Here is a 21,924-nt window from a genome sequence, read left to right on the forward strand (position 1 = left end):
TGCTCTTGAATAATATTCCGCACAAAATATTCGAAAATTTACGCCAACAGCTACAATACTGCAAAGATGGTAGATAAAGAAGCGGCTGTGGCTTTTAATGACCATAGGTTGTTGAACAGCGCTGGGTCAATCGTGATGACATGGGTATTTGGGAGATGAGTAGCGTCCAGCCTAGCGAGTAGTTAGTCGGTAGTAGCATAAGTGATGGACAGACATAGAATTCTCGTGATATTACTAACTTGAAAATTGCAATCAACATGTTGACTAAAAAATTCCTCTTTTCTTTTCTTTTCTTTTCTTTTCTGCCTGATCTCTATCGCTTCTTCTCACGGCAACAATAATGTTGCCGTGAGGGGAGGCAAGAGACCAGCCACAGATGACCACACTGGTGACAACGATAAAGAGGACGGCCGGCGTGGAGCCTGCTTCAGGTTTAATAGGATTGACTACGAACAAGATGAGGAAACAAACAAAGGAAGGAGAAAACAAGATAAGTACAAGCCATCTTATGCTATATTGACCAAGCACACAATTATATCAAGCCAAGTTCTGTCACTCTTCTTCCGCCCATTAATCCATAATCACCAATACATTATGGAGCTAGCGTAATCCGCACGGATTCTTTTAACATTATCACAACCACCTTATCTCAGCCCTGGACAGACTTGGCTCTAACTGCCCCACCTTGTGCTGCAAACAGAAACAGAACAGAAACTGAATGTAGTGATTCTATAATCTAGGAGAAAATTGAGAGTATTTAGAGCACATAAATGAACCAACTTCTGCTTCTGTCCTTTCAACAGAGCAAAAAATATAATCGTTTTAACCCTGCGGAGAAGAAAAAATATCAATCACTTTGTATTTACGGTATCTTCCAAACTCTCTGTTTACAGCCAAGTAAGTACAGCAGGGAAACAGCCTTCAGTTGATGTTTTTTACATCATTGCTCAAAAAGATCATGGCATGCATTGGATTTGTGGATTTGAATTGCGCCGTTTCGAGTCTTGATGCATAAGGCTATTTCTTAATTTAACTTTCAAACAAACACTTTGTATCAGTTGTACACCCTTGTCACAACACAATATGTTCTCTTTTCATTACCCTTCTAAAGAAACTAAAGAAATGGCTAACGTGAACATACATATAGAAGGTAGTAAAAAATCTTGTTGGTTGTTGGGACGACGGGACTTTGTCACTATTTCTGGCCTGCTTCCCAAGCAGAGACATCAAATTGGTCTCGGTTTGATCGTTGTAAACAATCTTGGGCCTGTTTGGACGAGGAGATTCTGTAAATTTTTCCTAAAAAGTATTCGAAATTATAATAAACAGATGGTAAATTTAACTGTCGTCCCTGCCTGTGAAGCAAAGCGACCAAGAAGAATGTGTATTGGGGAATTCGACCTTGAAACTGTTCGTTAATTGTCACTATTTGAAAAATAGATTTGAAAAAGAAAATTGGAATAGTTTTCTCTACTTGGGTCGATGCGTAGAAGAAGTGTCCGGTAGATTGGTGTAAAAATATGGAAAATCGATCCGGAAATCGCGGAAAGATATTAGCGCTTAAAACCTGACTGCTTTTTGATATAGATTCTTTGGAATGACCCCCTATCCCAGCTACCTTCGAGAAAGACGTAGTTCTACGTCAAAAAGAGAAAAAATACGTTAATGTTACCGACTACCGTTTAATTCTACATCAAATAATAACGCTATCATTAACATTTTGACGTAGGACTACGTCTTGGTTTACTATACCGGGTGTAACATATGAACGACAAATTTCAAACAATCAATTGCGAATAGCTACTATACTGCTGAAGGAACAACTGTTAATATGGCGTTGGAGAGATAAAATGTCGAGCAATTTTATAGTAACATGTTTTCAATCTTTTATACGCTTCATAATTAAAATTTATGTAAAGTTAATCATACGGCTTTGACACGGATCACAAGCTAGAGGCGTCTCACTAGATTTATATTAAACTAGCTGACCCGACAAACTTCGTATTGCCACAAATTAACCTGTGTTGTACATAAATCATGAATCTCGGATGATCTTTGTCACAATCTCGAGTTTTGCAAGCCCCCCAGTGGGCGGCGCTTCCGACGGCGGGTCACCGGCAGCACTCGCGACCGTCTCGTCCTGAATGATCTATAGTGTTACTATAGATAGTTTTTGTGGTCTTGTTATTGACTAATGTTTTATGGAAGAGTCTCGAATTTCTCGAGTTCGATTAGTTTTTGAGTTTCGCAAAAATTTCTGTTTTATTTGTATGAGAGTCCATATCCCCCTACCACAGGGGTGAGAGGTCTCTAACTATCTCTAACTAATTTATATTATATTCAAGACTCCAAAATCTCCAGCATGCCAAATTTGGTTCCATTTGCTTGATTAGTTCTCTAATTATGAGGAAATTTGTATTTCATTTGTGTAGAAGCACCCCTCCTAAAGTGGGTAGGGGTCCCAATTCATCATAGAAAAAAATCAGAGGGGTTGTGTACAAGACACGACCGCATATATAGGTGACGCAGGACTACGTAAGTCTCTTTGTAGTGATAGTAGTATGTATTCATGCTTGTAATCATTCGATTCTTCATGTATACATGCTATATGCAACATATATACATGCTACATGCGTTGTATGTACCATTTATCAAAGTAGTAACATTGCATACGTCCAATTCTCAAAAGATTGTGCATTTGAAAACAATTCAACAAAATCAAGAACACAAACTATTGCTTTCCTGCTACCTTACTGAACTGAAGATTGTTTTTATTATCCATGGTTTCCCACGTTGAGGGGATTTTACCAATTCAATCCTATTTTATCAACATCTTTTCACTACACTTCTAATGAAACGACAAGCATGCGTATTCATACAGAGTCGTATTATAACCAAACACTACAGCTGTAGCACATTTTTCCAACACAGATATCAAATTCGCCGAGGTTTAATCGTCTCGCAGTAAAGAATTTGCGATCTGTTGGGACAACGAACTTGTGTCATTTTTCTGGCACACTTCCCTAACACAGACATCAAATTGGACTAGGTTCAATCGCGTTCGTAAGAAATCTGTTGGCACGAGGGGGCTTTGTCACTCTCTCTGGCGTACTTCCCAAGCAAGGACATCAAAATGGTCTAGGTTGAACCGCAATGTTAAGAAATCTTGTTGAAATGAGGAAACTTTGTCACTTGTTTTGGCTTACTTCCCAAGCACAGATATCAAATTAGTATAGGTATAGATCATCGTAAAGAATCTTCCAACCAATCACGAAGCGAGAATTCTGGTAAAACATAGGTTCATTATTTTCAATTTTTCAATAGTTCAACATCAAGAATCCACACTTTTCTTTATTTGGGTCAATTCTTAGAAGATTTTCCAATCGATTGGTGTAAAAATATTGAAAATCGATTGGAAAACCGCTGAGCTATTAGCGCTCAAAACCTTTCATTTTTCGTGACGCTCGCATTTTTCGATTTTTTGAAATGACACCCTATCTCAAAACTTGCCGTAAGACGTAGTCCTACGTCAAAAATTTTTGTCTCCAAAATCACCCACGTGCCAAACTTGGTTCCATTTGCTTCATTAGTTCTCGAGTTATGAGGAAATTTGTATTTCGTTTGTATAGGAGCCCCCTCTTAAAGTAAGGAGGGGTCCTAATTCACCATAGAAAATATTCTTGCACTCGAAAACTTTTACATGCCAAATTTTATTCCGTTTGCTTGATTAGTTCTCGAGTTATGAGGAAATTTGTATTTCATTTGTGAAGAAGCCCCCCCTCTTAAAGGAAAGAGGAGTCACAATTCCCCTTTTAAAGAGGGGGGGTCTCAATTTACCATAGAATAAATTCTTGTCACCAAAAACACCCACATGCCAAATTTCGTTCTATTTGCTTGATAGTTCTCGAGTTATGCAGAAATTTGTGTTTCATTTGTGTGGGAGCCCCCCCTCTTAGTGGGGGAAGTGGTCTCTAACCATCACTAAAACCTTTCCTGGCCCCATAAACCTCTACATGCAAATTTTCACGCCGATTGGTCATCCCGACAGACAGAAATCCATTTTTATATATAAGATATATTCACTGCAAATGCTGCAATCACTGCAAATATCGCTTTGCATCCACTGTTGCCGCCAATAAAAAAATTTGCAGCAAAAAAATCTCGCTTGATTTTTTGCAGTGAATGCAAATGATGTAAAAAACTAATGCAAAATTGCAAAGTGAGACACCCCTTGATCACAAGCCAGTCGTCGTATGTTCGAATCTCGACTAAGCGGTGCTGCTAGATAGAGATAGGATTGCTGCATTAGCCCCGCAACTGTCCTGTACTCATCACCAATTATTAGAATGTAATGTGATGTGTATGTGTTGCCTGATAACTCTTAATGGAACTACAAACTCTAACAAACTGATAAAAACAATATATAGAGTATAAACATTTAGGATATTCAAACCCAAATGAATGTTAAATGAAACAAATGTATATAAATGTTTTAGGGAATTTATTACAATACAGTAAATTATAAATTTCGTTAACTGCTGAACGCTTCCAAATTGTCAAGCATTGTTGAATTGTACCCGCATTCGTAGTGCTACGGAAACCCCCTGTTTGTTCCCCTTGGCACAGACCTCCATACTTTTTTAAGGTGCGTTTAGATTGGCAACATGTGGCAAGCAACTTTTTCCAAACTGTTGCCCGATGTTTCCAAGCAACATGGCCACGTATAACAAATGTTCCGGTGGCAACAGAAGCAACATTGAGCAATAACTAAAAACATGCCGCATCCAACATGTTGCATTCCACATGTTACCGAAAAATTGCCCAGTTTAAACGCACCTTTATGGCAACAAAAGCTGGAAAATTTAATGGAAAGATTGAAAAACTCGAAAAATTAGTTTTCCTTATAAAATTTGCAACGCACCGCATGCGCCCCATCTCAATGGTTGCTAGGATCTATCTCTAGCAGTGTCGTTGCCATGGTCGTCGAGCGGTAAACAAACACGTGTTCATGTGGTTACCTTCACTAAGATCGCCACCTGTAACAATGAAGAATGTTTTTGTTGCTATAAAATAACCACCAAAATGTAATGTGTTGTAGCTTGCCGGAAAAATTCTGGACCGGGTGATTTGAATGGACAGAAAGAACCGAAAGCCCATCATTCAATTCTAGAACATGAAAAAATTAAGTTTGCTAACTTTGTAGGTTCTTCACTGAACATTTCTAGCGTCCTAGTAGGTTCATTTTATGCCTCTTGTTCTTCTGTAGCACCTTGCATGCTATTATAATTTTGCACTTGATGTGCAAAAGTAAGATGCAGTGAGTAAGAGCGGTCCTGGAAAATGAGTTTGCATCATTTTTAGTTTCAGAGTTTCATTTGCGTAAATTGACCATGGGTCTTTTTGAGGAACCCAAGGCCATTCGAATGATCTTCCGAGAGGACTTTTTGAAGCCTTGCAGTCTCTGGAGCTAGAAAGCGCTGTCAAACATATGCCTCCAATCTTTCCGTTTGAATCTTCTTATTTCTCTGTTGTAATTACTAGCTGCTTAAGCTAGTTGTTCGACCGTTGTTAAAACCGATACCAGCTTTGACGTATCTATAGTACCCGGCTAACAGTATTGGTCGCAAATATGTTGCTACTAAGCAGACCAGACTAAAGCGCAAAGCAGAAAAGATTGGGTTAAAGGTAAATACGTCTCTTGCTCGTCGATGAATGGAGATAGGCTGTAGAGTTCACTGCTCTTCTCCAACCGGTACTGTTTCGGAAGCTCTCGGTCTCGATTCTTTTTCAGGGTTTTTATTTCTTCTGCAAATCTATTTGATTGTACCCACCTCCACAGGCAAGCCTCCGCTTTCTGGGTACTCCATTCGTTTCAGCGGAACTAAAACTGATGGAATGTTGCGTTTTAGACATCTTTTTATTTCTGTCCGAGCAGGAACCACTTCGATTGGTAGGCCTTCCCGTTTATTTCTTCCACCAATGAAACGTCATGAAACAGATGGACAGCTCGTATCTCTTCAGAAACGGTCGGTACGATAACGTTTTTATATTCAGAATTTGCGAGCAGAAATGAAGCGAATGGCGAAAGCCTGCATATGGTGCAGGGTAAAGAAATGTCAGCCTAGAAACCCCAGAATGGCTCCACTTCCCCACTCGCATGTTACGCCAAACCTGTACATCTGCTTGTGTAATCTACTTGACTGCTGATTGATTATGGTTTAGAGCGTCGTCCAAGAAATTAAACCGTTTAATAGTTCTCTAGCGCTATTCCGTAGAGACCTAATTAACAGTGTCTTAAACGACGGACTAAACTTTCGGATTTACGGCAGTCAAGCTAAAGGTAGGAATTGGTGAAAGAGAAATAAGACCTGAAGGTCGTGAGTTTACGATTAAGCAAAGCAAAGCCATGGGTTTATACCGTCTTTAGACATTACCCTTCTTTATCGACAGACTTCGCAGCCGGCTGTTAGAGTACAGGAAAATTACGGGGCCAGTGCAACGATCCTATGGACTCTAACTAGCAACTAGCCTAACCGAGATTCGAACATTACGATTAAGACTGACTTTATTAATACAAAGGTGGGGTTTATATACAAAATTTACAAAACTAACCTAACCTAAACTCCTATTGGAGAATTCTCACATGCCAGAGAGGGTGAAAGAGAAAACAACATTTACTGGGTTCCAAGTTCCCATAGCCTGCTGGGCCTATATTGCACCTCCACCCGCAGGTTAGAGGGTTTATGGCGCGCGGGCGCCTCGGGATCTTTAATTCAATTCTCTATGCTTGCTCCTTCTGCGGATAACAGAACTCGTCCGTGATAGACGAAACTTTCGACGGTGCTTTAAAGGTTCCCCAAAATTCTGTTTCATTTCACTTTCATTTACGCCTAGCATTTAATACCCTACGCGAGTTGCGTTATCGCATACTAAATCTCTATGCAACTAGAAAAGAAGTTAGAAAGACACGATTACAGTAGGCGGTTGCATTGATTCATTTCTAAATTCGTGACCGAAATTCCAAATATGGTTCTAAAAGGTGCAACTGCATAGGTCATAAAATCGGCCCTATTGACATTTTCTTTTCCCACGAATAGAGTGCTCGATATGCGCGTACGCACCTGAATTAATTATTCTTCTCTGTCTGTTTCCTCTAGAGCAATAAGCATTCAACTTGATTCGTTTATCCTTTCTCATAGGAGCTAGCCCTTGCGCCGGCAAGTTTACAATAGGACACCGCCTCTAGTTTCTGATAATAAATAGCAGAAGTTGGCGCAAGTGTTTCATCATGCGCCATGCGTGAGAGTATGCTTGAAACTATCAATGTTTCCCTGTTGAATACAACAGATGTCGTTACCTCGTAGCGCATAGTGTGAATGTCCGTAAAAGCTGAATTTTGCGCGACAATAAATTTACTGAAATCAACACCCTTATTCTCTCATGCATCTCAGTTTCTTTTGTGTTTATCGCTAATCGTAATATAACGTTTGACACCTGAACCAAAAAATAGTTGGTAAACATTGTTTTTATTTATTGCGTTCATGTTGCGAAATTTAATTTTTTCGAATTGAAATGTCGCAAGCATACTTTTCATAAAGCCCTATAAATGTATCTTTATAGGGCTTTAGCTTTTTAGGGCTCTCGGATGACTGGTAGTAAGATGCTTATGGAGAGGTATAGGAAATGTTTGTTTTTTATCAAAATTAGGCAGAAATCATGAAAATTAAGTATAACAGAATAACTGAACCACAAATAAAATATGATTAGTGATTGTTTTTCAGGTAGGTAAACATAAATAAGTGAGAAATTTTGATTTTACTACCACTAGAAAAGCGCCATCTCTTGAAAAGCAACGGTTCGTATGGTGTCCTATTGTCTTACGCATTGGAATGTAAATATAGAAAGAATAAACAATTGTGCCGAAGCGTTGCTTCATTGATATGTATCTATCATACTTTCCCTTTCTGAACAAGCTGTGAACTTTCGGTTGTTTAAGCTAACTACATTCCAAATTTTATGACTTAAATTTTATGTCTTAAGAGAACAGGTGTTCTGTGCACAGGAAGTGAGCTTTATTGTATTTTGGTCACAACTTTAAATGACGTCCCTTTTTACGACTTCAAATTATGCTCCTTGGCGTCTTTCTTCCCACGCGAGTAGGCCAATTCTTGAGGCCAATATTAGATTTGTTAACGAAAGTTCAGTTGAAAAATTTCAAGTTCAAACATGACGAATGCGTTCGCGACAGTTTGTTTACCTGCATGACTACGAGACCCATACACCTTGAGGTTGCTCATAGTTTAACAACGGAAGCGTGTTTTATGGCCATACGACGTTTTGTGTGCCGTCCATGAAAGCCATTGGAGTTCTACTCAGACAACGGCACAAACTTTCAAGCAGCTAGCAAAGCGATTGTGAAGCGGATCGAAAACGAGTGCGAAGACACCTTTACCGACTCCAGAACACGCTGGAACTTTAACCCGCCTAGTGCACCCCACATAGGGGGAGTGTGGGAAAGATTAGTGCGTTCGGTGAAGGCAGCGTTGACCGTGTTTGATGATGGGCGATCGATGATGGATGAAGTATTCCTGACAGTACTGGCAGAAGCTGAAGATCTGATCAATTCACGTCCTCTGACGTACGTCGCCTTTGAACCGGGATCAGAAGCAGCACTGACACCTAATCGTTTCGTACGGGGCGTCGGAACAGTGAATCCAGAAGACTACATTCGACCAACTAACGAGGCTGAAGCTCTCAGAGACCGTTACAAGCAGTCGCAGCTACTAGCAGACCGATTGTGGACTCGCTGGGTGGCTGAGTACTTACCTTCGATCAACCGGAGAACCAAGTGGCTTACAGAGACTCCGCCATTGACATGTGGTGGTTTAGTGTACATCACCGATGATAATAGACGGTGGTATCCAAAGTTTATCGAGGAGCGGACGGCAGAATCAGGCAGGCTTCGAGAAGCGAGTTCAGAAGACCAGTCACTAAACTTGCGGTGCTAGAGATACAAGATTGTAAGTCCGGCTCAGCAGTGGAGACTTCACCAGAATTACGAGGAGGGGCTATGTGGTAACGACAGGCACCTCGACCAACATACCACTGCAGCAGTGTGAACAGTGTCACAGCATAGATGTCAAGACCGAAAAGTAAACAAATAAAAGCAAAAAGAAGAAAGATATAGTTAGGAAAGATTTGTAAAGAAGCTAAAGAGAACATTTTCAAAGGAGAGTGAATAAATTTAACAGAAGAAATTATATAGTTGAAAATAGAAGTGCCGTTTGGTGGATAGCTGGAAAGAGTTTTTCGGATAATTATAGCTACACCAGGTGAGTTTTACTTCGTAAAACCATTCATTTACTAAACACGTTATTAGATTTTGTCGAGCCCGCGAAGATAACATGAATAGATAAGATTAAAAAAAGTTAGCAGAAAACTATAAATGTAAGTAAATCAAAATGAATTTAAAGATATAAAACTAATGCAATTAATAAATAGTTGGTAATAAAAACGTCGCTGTGAAAAAGTTTATCGCTAAAAGGGAGTAGTCCGAACAACGTCTAAAACAAAATACCTGCTGGCCAGCGGAACCGAGGCCGACCGACACCGCTTGGGCAGTAGTATATTGATCGACGGTGATGACTTTGAGGTAGTGTCTACCTCGGCTCACTGGTACCGGCGGACAATGATACCAGCCGTGAGATTCGGAGGCGTACCTGCTACCCGTCCAGATACGCACGGCAACGGGTGCTTCTGATAATAGAACGCACTGGCTTTGCTACATATTGGCACGCTCCCCAGCAACGCAAGAACCCGATCGAGGAGCTTTGGCTTCGGCTAGGTACCAATGAGCACGGTACCAACAACGGCTTGCATGATTTCGTTCTTTGCTTTCTATCTTATTCGTTCATTCGGTGTACGTGACACGAGTTGTCAGGACGTTCGGGCTCCGTGCTGTAGCAGGTGCCGGCTGGTGTAAGCTGGCACGTTATCGCTCGCAAAGTAAAAGAACCTAAATAACTGCTTGGTGCGATACGGTAGAAACTTATGAGCGGTAGCGGGTGCCTTTCACAATGCCGTGTTGGTGTTCCATATTAGCTGCTGCTGCTGCTCAGTAAAATTTATCGGTCAGATCTTATACGACACAAGTGAAGCTTTTGTTTGCGTCTGTCCTACGTCGTCGTTTTTTGGCACGGGGCCGCCCGGAGCGCACCGAACACATATAATACTGTACCAAAAAGAACAAATCGGCACTGAGGTGCGGTATCGTATTAGTTCCAACAAGACCAGGTAAAATACACCGAAACCGGGAGCGTGTGACTTATGAACGGAGGGGAATTTTTTAGTACGGTTACCGGAGCGGTGCATGCTTTCACAACTCTGGTCGTGCTTACTATGGGCTTCACACGCAATTGCGGTCGAGTAGATTAAGTCCCCGTACAAAATGCAGCTGTTCTCTACGGGCATTAAACATGGACAATGCTCGAGGAGGACCGGCGAGTGCTCGGAGTTTTCGAACGACGAGTGCTAAGAACGATCTTCGGCGGCGTACAGGAGAACGGAGTATGGAGGCGGAGGATAAGCCATGAATTCGCACAGCTCTATGGCGAACCCAGAATTCAAAAGGTGGTTAAAGCTGGATGGATACGATGGGCAGGGAATGTTGCAAGAATGACGGACAACTACCCTGCAAAGATGGTGTTCGCCTCAAATCCGGCAGGAACAAGACGACCTGGAGCGCAGCGAGCAAGATGGTTAGAGCAGGTGGAGTGAGATCTGGCGAAGAGTACTCGGTGTCCGAGGAAATGGAGGAACTTTGTTCAACAGGCTTTGTCTTAGGACTCTTAGGAGGTCTGTTCCCAGTTCGTTGGTAGTACCACAGCTCTGGTAAAACTGGGCCTTTCAGTCGCAGATCTTCCAAACCTTCTTCCACAGACAGTGTCTATTAATGGCAACGCACAAAACTGACGATGTACGAAACGCTAATCAGACCAGTTGTGCTCTACGGACTTGATACTGTAACTTTGCTTGCGGAAGACATACGTGTGCTTGCCGTATTTGAACGAAAGGTGTTGCGGACTATTTTCGGTGGAGGACAAACGGAATGCGAAGAGTGGCGAAGACGTAGACACCACGAGCTTCAGGCACTACTTGGTGAGATTCCCAAGGGTGCTGGACGTCTGCCCAGTGAAATCTGTTGCCTCTAAGAACCACATAGGCACCAGGAACGGATCGGTCAGCTTTAAATCGACTTGCATTTGTCAAGTTTTGATACAGCACGAGCCACCCCGACCCTAAACTGATAGAGGAGAACGAGGAACTTACCCCAGAAGCTGTGAGCTTAGAGGGTGTTACGATCAAAAGTTCAAGACAACGTTTACGTTAAACTCCTGCCGTTGGATTCTGTACAGCCACCTCAAACTGATTATGGGTTCCAATAGTTATTTTGCGTCTGCTTAAAGTTTCGCTAGACGATGGTCTAATACTTTACGATTGGGGGCCGAGCTCTGGCTTGTTGGGAGAGTTCTTATCTTTGGGCACTACCTGCAGGCCTGCACGTTGTAAAATGTCGTTTCTCAAGTCACAAGTACAAATAGCATGCCAAATTAGATATTTCTTAGCGAACTTGGACAGTTTCATATGCTTGAAAATGTCTGCCATCTTTCTTCTTCTTCTGATTGTGCATAAATGCTGTGCTGTTTCGCATAAAATAGTTATCTAATATAGTAACATAAACCTAGTATTCATTGGCCTTTTTCTTTTTATTGTTACAGTAGTGATGCGGAAACTAAAGCGGACAAGCAGAAACACACTTGCAACATCTGCAGCACTGAATTTAAGAGCGTAAGCGCACTCTCGGTGCACAGAAAAGATCACAGCGACGAACGACCATTCCAATCGTTTAGCTCCATTCTAAGCTTTATCAGTCAAAAGCGCGTAAGCACATCAGAGGAGAAAATAATTACACGTGAAAAATTCAACGATTTTTTTAAATGTGACGTTTGTGATGCCAAGTTTGCTAAAAAGTACAATCTCACACTTCACAAGAGAACACATGACAGGGACTTTCAGTGCCAGACCTGTGGAAAAGGTTTCGAACGTAATACTACGCTCACAGCCCATATGCGCTGTCACGAAATTGAGCCACACAAATGTGACGTCTGTAACAGTACATTTACCAGAAAATATGCTCTCATGGTGCACAGGAGAACTCACACCGCCGAGCGACCGTTTGAGTGTAACATCTGCAGCAAAGCTTTCAGCACATCCAGCCGTCTTAAAAATCACAAAGCTGCAGTTCATTTACGAGAAAATAACTTCAAATGTCCGACATGTGGTAAGGAGTTTCACTTGAATACACTTCTAACACGACACCTAAAAACGCACAATGCGGACCGCCGTCCGCAGTCGACCGTATGCCCGGTTTGCCGAAAGATCTTCACACAGCAGCATAATCTCGTTAGTCATGTGCGCAGTCACAGCACGGAACGACCGTTCAAGTGCGACATCTGCGGGGCAACGTTTAAGACGCCGGCCAGTCTAACTACTCACAGAAAGCTGAACACATCCGGCGTACCGTACCGGTGTGAAATGTGCGGTGCACGGTTCTGTCGAAAGGGCTACTTGGAGAACCATAAGAAGATTCACTAGTTGAGAGGTGATTGTTTTTCAGGTAATGTTGTTTGAACAATAGTTTATAACAGAGACGACAATTTAAATTATATTTCCGCAGTGTTTACAGGTGATTTTGCAGGACAGCGCTAGAAGAGGATGGTACTTGTTCCGTGAACTTTGGAACAATTTTAAACTAGAAAAAGGACGCGTTTTTATCTACGTGTGGAGTTTTTAATCAACTGTAATCGTTTGATTGGTTTGTTTCTTGTTGTAGTTTTACTTTATCCTTATCCACTACATACTATGTAAGTATTTTTACCTATAAATTAGTTGAAACTCAGAGTGTTGGAATTCCGGAATGACTGGGTATAGCTGCCGAAGCCCTACCTTCTCGTGGTGCCAACCGGGATGCTAGTAACCAACAAAAAGACCCTAGATAACAATCCCCGCTGGGACCGTTGGTCATATGCTGACAGAAGTGAAGTGGGGTTGCATCTTCGGAAGAGAGCTTTTTGGTTCGCCCAAGTGAAGTGACCCTCATTCCCAGTGAGCATGATCTCACGAATTTTTATCTGACTGAACCCGGAGGAATCAACCCCGGTCAGCTCAGAACACATCAAAATTTAACATTCGATTTGATTATCCGTGCCGGTCAGTGTCGATCGAGCGACGGCGCCAATAAGGCGAAACATTTTAAAATGAAATTACATTAAAATGTCACGTTCGCACCACATTTTACGTGAACGAACGCGCCAAATTCTTAACCTGTACCAACGAACGATTTCCAAAACAAATGCACTATTGCATTTCACCGAGTAGGTAAATAATGAATCCTATGGCTGTTCGAGGTGCCAAAACCACGTGACTCAAACGATGCCGAATTGGCATGAAAGGGTTGGCCGCTCAGCGAGGCTGGTATGCTCGGCGCGGGTGTGACCCTCTCATGAGTGTTTGTCGATTGTTGACAAAGCCCGAATTTGAGGACCGAAATTGCAAGCGCGATAGGAAGGCTCGATGTACGGGTGAAGTCTGCCGCGGGGCAGAATAGGACAACACGATTCTCGCTAGGATAGGTCTCCCAGTTGGTTCCGAGGTATGACGCTGGCCTAATAAGCCAGTCGTCTTATGTTCGAATCTCGACTGGCAGAGGCTGTTAGAGCCAACAGGATCGTAGCAACTGGCCCTGCAATAGTCCTGCACTCTAACACCCGTACCTGATATGATATGTCACTACAGTTGAGTATTCAAAACCATCTAATAAAACCGCACTCTCATTGAAAATTTTGTTTCATCTTTTTTCTCTCTAGTGCGCTGGCTTGGCTTAAAAACTGCAAGCAACCGGTATCGCAGTTACAATCGTTTTCTGTACCACCGCTATGTGAATCGCATTCAACATAGCCTTCGCATGCAGCCTAAACAATTCTGGTCGTTTGTGAACACGTCTTTGTGCGCTTGCTCAAAATTATTCGAAATTATTATAGATGACGCTGGGTTTGCCTGCTGTAAATTCTACATTCGCGTTAACCAGCAAGGATTTTTTTCCGAAAAGATCAGTGGCCACAAATGTGATGCAGTTTGTGTCCCGTGGGTCTACAAAGATTGCAATCTACACACTTAAAAAACTCAGCAAAATTTGCCGAGATTTGGACAGCCGAGCGTTCGGTAAAAATTTCAGTTTTGCAATTCGACGTTTACGGATCTTTACTAACGTTTGGCATCATAAAAAACTTTACCGAACGCTCGGCTGTCCAAATCTCGGCAAAATTTTGCTGTCTTCGGCACTTTTTTTTAAGTGTGTAGCTTTCAAACTGACGCTATTTAGCTTGACCTGAAAGTTCCGTTCGATTGAGTCGACCACGGAATATTGCTTAGCAAAAGGGAAAAACTAGGTCAATCTGTATACGCCGCATGTTGGGCCAGATCTTACCTGACTCTTCTATTAGTGTGTCAAAATAACTTCTACTGTCTCGAACTGCTTCTCCAATCAATCAGGGGGTTCCACAAGGCAGTTAACTGGGACCACTGTTATTTTCAATTTTTATAAACGATGTCTCACTTTTGCTCTCACATGGCTGTCAATTATTTTAAAGACATTGCGTGCCTGAGCAACTGCGTAAAGCTGCAGGATTACTTGAAAACATTTGTGGATTGGTGTGCTACAAACCGCATGACGTTAAGCACAGAGAAGTCCCACGCGGTTTCGTTTCACCGAAAGCGTACGCCTGTTCAATATGACTACACCATTTCCGACCATCGCCTTCTCCGTGTACAGTGCATAAAGGATATGGGAGTGCTACCACAAACTATACTTACTATCAGGTACCAGCATCTTTGGCTCGGTTCCTCACAATCATGTGGAAGATTTGTGCCTTGTCCATCTTGCCCGTGTCATCTTTACCTGATGAGGACGGGAACGAAAACAGGAGGAATTGGAAGGGGTGGATGAGGAATTTGGACAAACACAAACACATACATACCGAGAGATTTTTGTACCCCCGAGGGGATACTGCAATCCTTGGTAGTTAACTTATCAAAAGTACACCCCCTGGGGGGTATACTCATGATAAATAAGAGCTTATAGCTCAATACCGCTTTCGGTAAGAAACATCAAAATGTCTCGTAATTTTAGTTTCCTAAAATCCGATACATTTAAGACGTAGGATCCAAAGATCCTATGACGCAATTGTGCTACTGCAGGACAGTTGCAAATTACGTGATATGGTGTACCGTGGTCGGATTCACATAAATTACAATGAAACGATTCAGCTCGCTGAATCGTAGCCATATGATAATTTAGTCTGCAGTGACCAGTCAGTGATCTGACAAGATCAGATCAAGAAAACTGCAATTTACCTTTGAGTGTTGTAAAAGAAATTTCGCAACCTTCTCATAAGGCTTAAGAAACTTTTCGTTTGACGACAAGTTTCAAGATTTTCCCAATAATATTCATGTTGAGATGAAAACCAAGATCGAATCTTTTGTTTTATCCAACATGCCGCAATTGGTAAAGCAGGTTCCGGTCCGAAAATCGACTTTTCTGCTCCAGATCTTGATAGTTCATCAGCCTATTCATTTCCGGTTATACCAGAATGGTCAGGAACCCAAACCAGACGAACGGCATTTAGAATGCTTGGTTCTTCTAATTGGGTGTGACAGGCGATGACTGTTTTAGATTTAGAATTAGCCGCACAAAGAGCTTTTATAGCGGCTTGACTGTCAGAACAGAAGTAGATAATCTTGCCTTCTGAAGTACAAGTTCTTTCTGAAGTACAAACTGAGCTCCGCACATAATTGCAAAGATTTCAGCTTGAAAAACGGTGCAGTAACTACCCAACGAATAGGATTCCTCCAATTCCAGCTCACGGCAGTAAACACCAGCACCCGCGCGACCTTCGTACAAGGAACCATCGGTATAACAGACCACATTGTCGGAAATTTTCCTTTCCATGTAGCCTGACATCCAATCCTCTCTAGGAGGAAAGTCACTTGAGAAAGTCCTATACGGGAAAGTACGCATGAGCGTTACATCGCTAGGAGCAAGGGCAAACTTGTCCTCAGCAACAATTTGCGACCACAATCGAGTATGACCAGTGGAACCGTCCACAGACTGCCAAAGGCCAATCGCGTATAGTCGATAAGCACATATTAGTATCTCTTGCTTCAGGTGGAAGTGTAGAGGTTTAATATTGAAAATAGCTTCTAGGGCGGCAGTAGGAGTTGTAGTAAATGCACCAGACATTGCCATTAAACACATCCTTTGAAGATGGTTTAGCTTTGTCTGGACAGTCACAACTTCCCCTCTCTGCCACCATACAAGACAACCATACGCCAGTATTGGTCTGAAGTTTTTGGATTTTTTTGACGTAGGACTACGTCTTACGGCAAGTTTTGAGATAGGGTGTCATTCCAGAAAATCGAAAAATGCGAGCGTCACGAAAAATGAAAGGTTTTGAGCGCTAATAGCTCAGCGGTTTTCCAATCGATTTTCAATATTCTTATACCAATCGATTGGAAAATCTTCTAAGAATTGACCCAAATGAAGAAAAGTACGGATTCTTGATGTTGAACTATTGAAAAATTGAAAATGATGAACCTATGTTTTACCAGAATTCTCGCTTCGTGATTGGTTGGAAGATTCTTTACGATGATCTAAACCTATACCAATTTGATATCTGTGCTTGGGAAGTAAGCAAAAACAACAGACCAAGTTTCGTCATTTCAACAAGATTTCTTAACACCGCGGTTCAGCCTAGACCATTTTGATGTCCTTGCTTGGGAAGTACGCCAGAGAGAGTAACAAAGCCCCCTCGTGCCAACAGATTTACACGAATGCGATTAAACCGAGTCCAATTTGATGTCTGTGTTGGAAAAATATGCTACAGCTGTACTGTTCGGTTATAATACGACTGTATGGACACGCATGCTTGCCGTTTCATTAGAAGTGAAGTGAAAAGATGTGCTGTTGATAAAATAGGATTGAATTGGTAAAATTCCTTCAACGTGGGAAACCATGGGTAATAAAAACAATCTTTAATTTCAGTAAGGTAGCAGGAAAGCAATAGTTTGTGTTCTTGATTTTGTTAAATTGTTTTCAAATGCACAATGTTTTGAGAATTGAACGTATGCAATGTTACTACTTTGATAAATGTTACATACAACGATATGAAGAATCGAATGATTACAAGCATGAATACATGCCACTATCACTACAAAGAGACTTACGTAGTCTTGCGTCACCTATATATGCGGTCGTGCCTTGTACACAACCCCGCTGATTTTTTTTTAATTTTTAGTATTGGTCTGACAACGACCGTGTATAACCAGTGTATGTATTTGGGTTTAAGCACCCAAGAGTTGCCAATTGCTCGTTTACATTGCCCAAATGCCATGCACGCTTTTTTAATTCGGGAATCAATATTTGTGGACCAGTCAAGGTTGGAGTTGAGAATCAACCCCAGGTACCTCCTTCACCTCCTTCACAACATCAACATCCGAATCGTAAAAGCACAGAGCGCGAGCTCCATTGGTATTTCTACGTCTTGAAAATAAGACGATAGATGTTTTGCTCTGATTTACCGAAAGTGCAGTTTCTCGGCACCACGTTTCCACGACGCGTAGTGCCTGCTGCATTAAGTCAGATAATGTGCTTATGCACTTTCCAACTACTAGGATGAGATAGTCATCCGCAAAACCATATGACGGATAGCCTAGACCATTGAGTTTCCTCAGTAGGCCATCCGCCACAAGGTTCCATAAAAGAGGCGAGAGAACGCCACCTTGTGGACATCCACAAACACTTTGCTTCCAAATGATTGCTTGCCATAAGGACGAAAAAAGCAATCAGTTACTAAGCATTTGTTCAATCCACTTTATGATTATTGAAGGCACATTATGATAACGAGCAGCCTCCAAAATGGAAGCGAGATACGTTATCAAAAGCGCCTTCAATATCCAAAAAAGTTCCTAAGCAAGATTCCTTTTGTGAAAAAGCAACCTCAATTTTATCCACCACATCATATAATAAAGTGGTTGTAGACTTGCCACTTTGATAAGCATGTTGTGCTGAATGAAGAGGAACTTCTACTAAGCTTGTGGTGGTCAACAATCCGCTCAAGTGATTTAAGCAAGAAAGACGTTAGACTGATTGGTCTAAAACTTTTTGCTTGCTCGTATGTCGCGCGTCCACCTTTAGGAATAGACTTAATGGTTATTTCAAGCCATTGAGTTGGGGTGTACCCAATAGCAATACTACACACAAACATCCTTCTCAGAATGTGTTTGAAGTACTTGAATCCTTTCTGCAGTAGAATAGGGTATATTCCATCTGTTCCAGGAGATTTATATGGAGAGAAGCTGCTTACGGCCCCCTCAATCGCTTCAGTTGTGACAAGTCTCCGAGCAAAAGCCCATGATTCTAAGCCACCTAAAACGATTTCAAACAACAAAGATCGACCGGACCAAAGCCCCGCATGGCACAGTAGGGGCAAGATGCCCAAAGCACTCCGTTCGCGACTGGCATGTTTTCCCCCCTCCAGCCATTCAGTCATCGGCACGGGGTTAGACCTTGACTTAGGGGCTCCTGATTTGCCGACTCTCACGGCAGGATCAGGTCCCGTGGCACAATTTTTGCCCAAACGTACAATTCGGCACCAACCGCCAAAGGACGTAACTGCAGATTGTGTAAAACAGACCGATTGAGAGTCTCTCTCTCTCTGTGCTAGCCAAATTGACTAGGCTGAATTGGTAGTATTGGTGGGGATAGTCACGAAGATCCTTATACTGCACGGAAATTCACTAACGAAAGTAATTGCGGTGATTTCTAGGGAATGGCAGGTTCTGTGAAGTGGCTTTCTGGGGAATGGTATTTTCGGGATAATGACTTTCTGGGGAATGGTTTGTTGGGGAATAGTATATTCTGGGAAATAGTTTTCTGGGGAATGGGTCATTCTGGGGTTTGGAATTCTGGAGAATGAATTTCTGGGGAATGGTTTTCAGGGGAATGGTATATACAATCTTAATTATTTGTTAATATAATATGAACCATAAAATTATCTAGTCTAGTGCTAAGCCGGATGGTGTGAAAATCTTTCACTCTTTCGTGACGCTGGCCTGAAATCTAAGTCATAGAATGACTCCTTCCCTTACGGTAAGACATAGGCCTACAGTCAACCAAAAAAGTATTCGGACAGCAGCGCATACATTTTTCTTTTAGTAATTTTGCGCAGTATTTTTGCAAAGAATGGTAACACATATTTTTTAAAACAATGTTTAACTAAAGCATATTAGATGCACAACAAAAATTCAGGGAAAAGCTTTCCGTTTTGAAGATAGAGTACATATAATTTGAATTGCCTAAAAATGCAGCCAAAAAAGTATTCGGACAGTTACCTATTAATTGAAATAAATGTCCTTTCTCGCTCAACCACCACCTTGTAGGACCATTTTCATTCTTGATGACCAGTTTTAATCTGTTTGGAATAAAATTAATAATTTTTCAAATATCCCTCTGTGAATTGCTGACAATTTTTTTTGCAAGAGCTCGGTTTAAGTCATTTTGATAAGAAATCAAATGATTTCTCATTATAGAAATGAAATTATCTAAAAAGATGTTCCCTGGGCATGGCATAACCTTGAGGATTGCTTAACTGCAACCAGGTCCCAGGGCTGGTCTGTATCTTTACACAAATGAAAGATGCACACTAGTGATGCCAAATGTGGTGAAGCCTACCAAAAGTATTTTTAAATCAATTTAGTTGGCAGAACGTTCAAAATAGTAGCAAGACGTTTGAAGATTCGATTTACGAATCTTAATTTATATACATATACCTATTTTCTATTGATTCAGGGCTTTTGGTAAGGTTAATCACAAAGATATTACCTTTGACTTGGCTTGCCCGAATCGCGAATTCTAATCTATCCAGGGCAGTTGCCCAAGGGGTTTTCGTCTTTTTTTTTCTTCTTTCAGTTTCTTTTCGCTGGAAGACCAAGTAAATGTCGACAAACTAACACGACCTGAACAAGAAAAGAATCTGGAACAACATGATAACGACAATAATATGGACCAATAACTGATTCAGGTGATGTGACGGGCTACAGAGAATCCAGGTAAAGCTAACAAAGAAAAAGGCAAGAGAAAGGTAAGCGAACCAGTGATATTCAAAATTTATAATGTTTTCTAATAGGTTTAAATATTACTAAGTTTATTATTATTTCTTCAGCGAAAAACATAACATGGTTGCATACTGAATGAAAACTTGCCTAGAAGCGGGTGTTAGATTGGTCGACAGTAACTCAAAAATTCATTAATACATTTGTCAATCAATTGAGTTTTCTTTTCAGTAGTTTTCAGAAGTATTAAGCGAACAAAGTTTAGATTCACGTCAACGCAATGCATATACTGCCATTATGCACATATCAAGTATGCACACTGTTGATGGAGATATGCGCATGATGTTAGTAAAACAATATTTTAGTGGGTGACATTCCCTCTAAAGACTCAAAAAGACAAGATTTAGAAATTCTAAAACCCTATAAAGTATCTTAAAATCGATAAAGCATTACCAAATTCAAATTTGCTTCCCGACTTGTTTCTTAGTTAAGAAAGGAGAAACGTTCGACGCGACGTACCTACTCATCTGACTTTATCACTCGTCTTCAGACTCATATTTAGCCACCATGAACAACTACATCGCACTACAGTCAATTTGTTTTATTTTGAAAACCTATCCAAAGACAGTACTGGCCAACCAGTGTTCAACCGGCCGACATAGGCTAGTCCGTCTGGAAGTACTGTTGCAAGATAGAAGCTAAAATTTATTATTCTTTTGGGTTGAGCCTTGAAAATCAAGCTGCCAAGCAGCTCCAACTCAACACCCCACAAAAAAAAAAAAAAAATATGAACCATAAAATTATCTAGTCTAGTGCTAAGCCGAATGGTGTCAAAATTTTTCACTCTTTCGTGACGCTGAAATCAAAGTCAAAGAATGACTCCTTCCCTTACGGTAAGACATAGGTCTACGTTAAAAAATCTTAAGCGTAAAATTTGACAACTGTGGAACTCAAAAAGTTCAAACCTGCACAAATGCCGAACTTACGGGAGACGCTTCACACACAAATTCTTCACTCGAGACACACTGTAGGTACAACACAGCAACCAGCGACTGTTCGAATGTGACATCTATGGTTCGTTACATAAGGGATCCCATACTTTTCACGTGCATAGAAATCAAATATCCATGGATCAGTTTGAATCAGAAGTGCCAGGTTTTCGGAAATGGTTTCTTCAAAAGTTACATATGTCGTCACAGCGATTTAGATAAATTCCAATGTGCAAATGGTGAGGCGCGTATTATTAAAAGGAAAGGCCTCGTTTAGCACATGAGTAAGCACTGGCGAGCGGTAGTAGCAGGTAGGTAAGACGATAGAATTTCAACTTTTGAATAAAATTTTTCTTCAAACGGTAATTCTTGCATTGCAGAAAGGCTTTATCTATTGCGCCGGAACATGTATCCACCTTCTATGTGGGATAGAATCCAGAAATACGCTAAATCGCAGCATCCAACCTCAGGGATTTTCGGAAAAATGGGATTTTTACATATTTGGAAAATGATCGTAGAATATATTTCACATAAGAGGTAAGTAGAGCATTTGAATGTATTTAAAATGAGTTATACCTATTTCTTTGGTTCTAATCTTTTTTTGTTTCATTTAAATCGCATAAATGAAACTTGAGTAAATCAATTTTTGGTAGGACCCAAGCTCGCAGGGTCCGCTTTGTTACTTTATTCAAAAGGTACCCCTAAATAT

At 41.2% G+C, this 21,924-nt stretch overlaps 1 protein-coding gene across 1 annotated transcript; it reads left to right on the top strand.

The window, feature by feature from the left end:
- Window positions 1–9,688: 9,688 nt before the first annotated feature.
- Window positions 9,689–12,654, top strand: LOC128746359 (gastrula zinc finger protein XlCGF7.1-like). Its single transcript, XM_053843413.1, has 2 exons — window positions 9,689–9,750; window positions 11,778–12,654. Exons 1-2 carry the CDS (start codon window positions 9,689–9,691, stop codon window positions 12,652–12,654), a joined length of 939 nt encoding a protein of 312 aa, XP_053699388.1.
- The last annotated feature ends 9,270 nt before the right edge of the window (window positions 12,655–21,924 follow it).

The sequence above is a fragment of the Sabethes cyaneus genome, chromosome 1 (assembly GCF_943734655.1).
Source record: "Sabethes cyaneus chromosome 1, idSabCyanKW18_F2, whole genome shotgun sequence".
Classification (NCBI taxonomy): Eukaryota; Metazoa; Arthropoda; class Insecta; order Diptera; family Culicidae; genus Sabethes; species Sabethes cyaneus.

What these genes read in the sequence shown, in the direction of transcription:
- LOC128746359 (XM_053843413.1), top strand. Translation starts at nt 9,689, where the DNA reads ATGATACCAGCCGTGAGATTCGGAGGCGTACCTGCTACCCGTCCAGAT. An exon ending in CCAGATACGCACGGCAACGG is followed by an intron (nt 9,751 to 11,777) that starts GTGCTTCTGATA and finishes TTATTGTTACAG; the next exon opens with TAGTGATGCGGAAACTAAAG.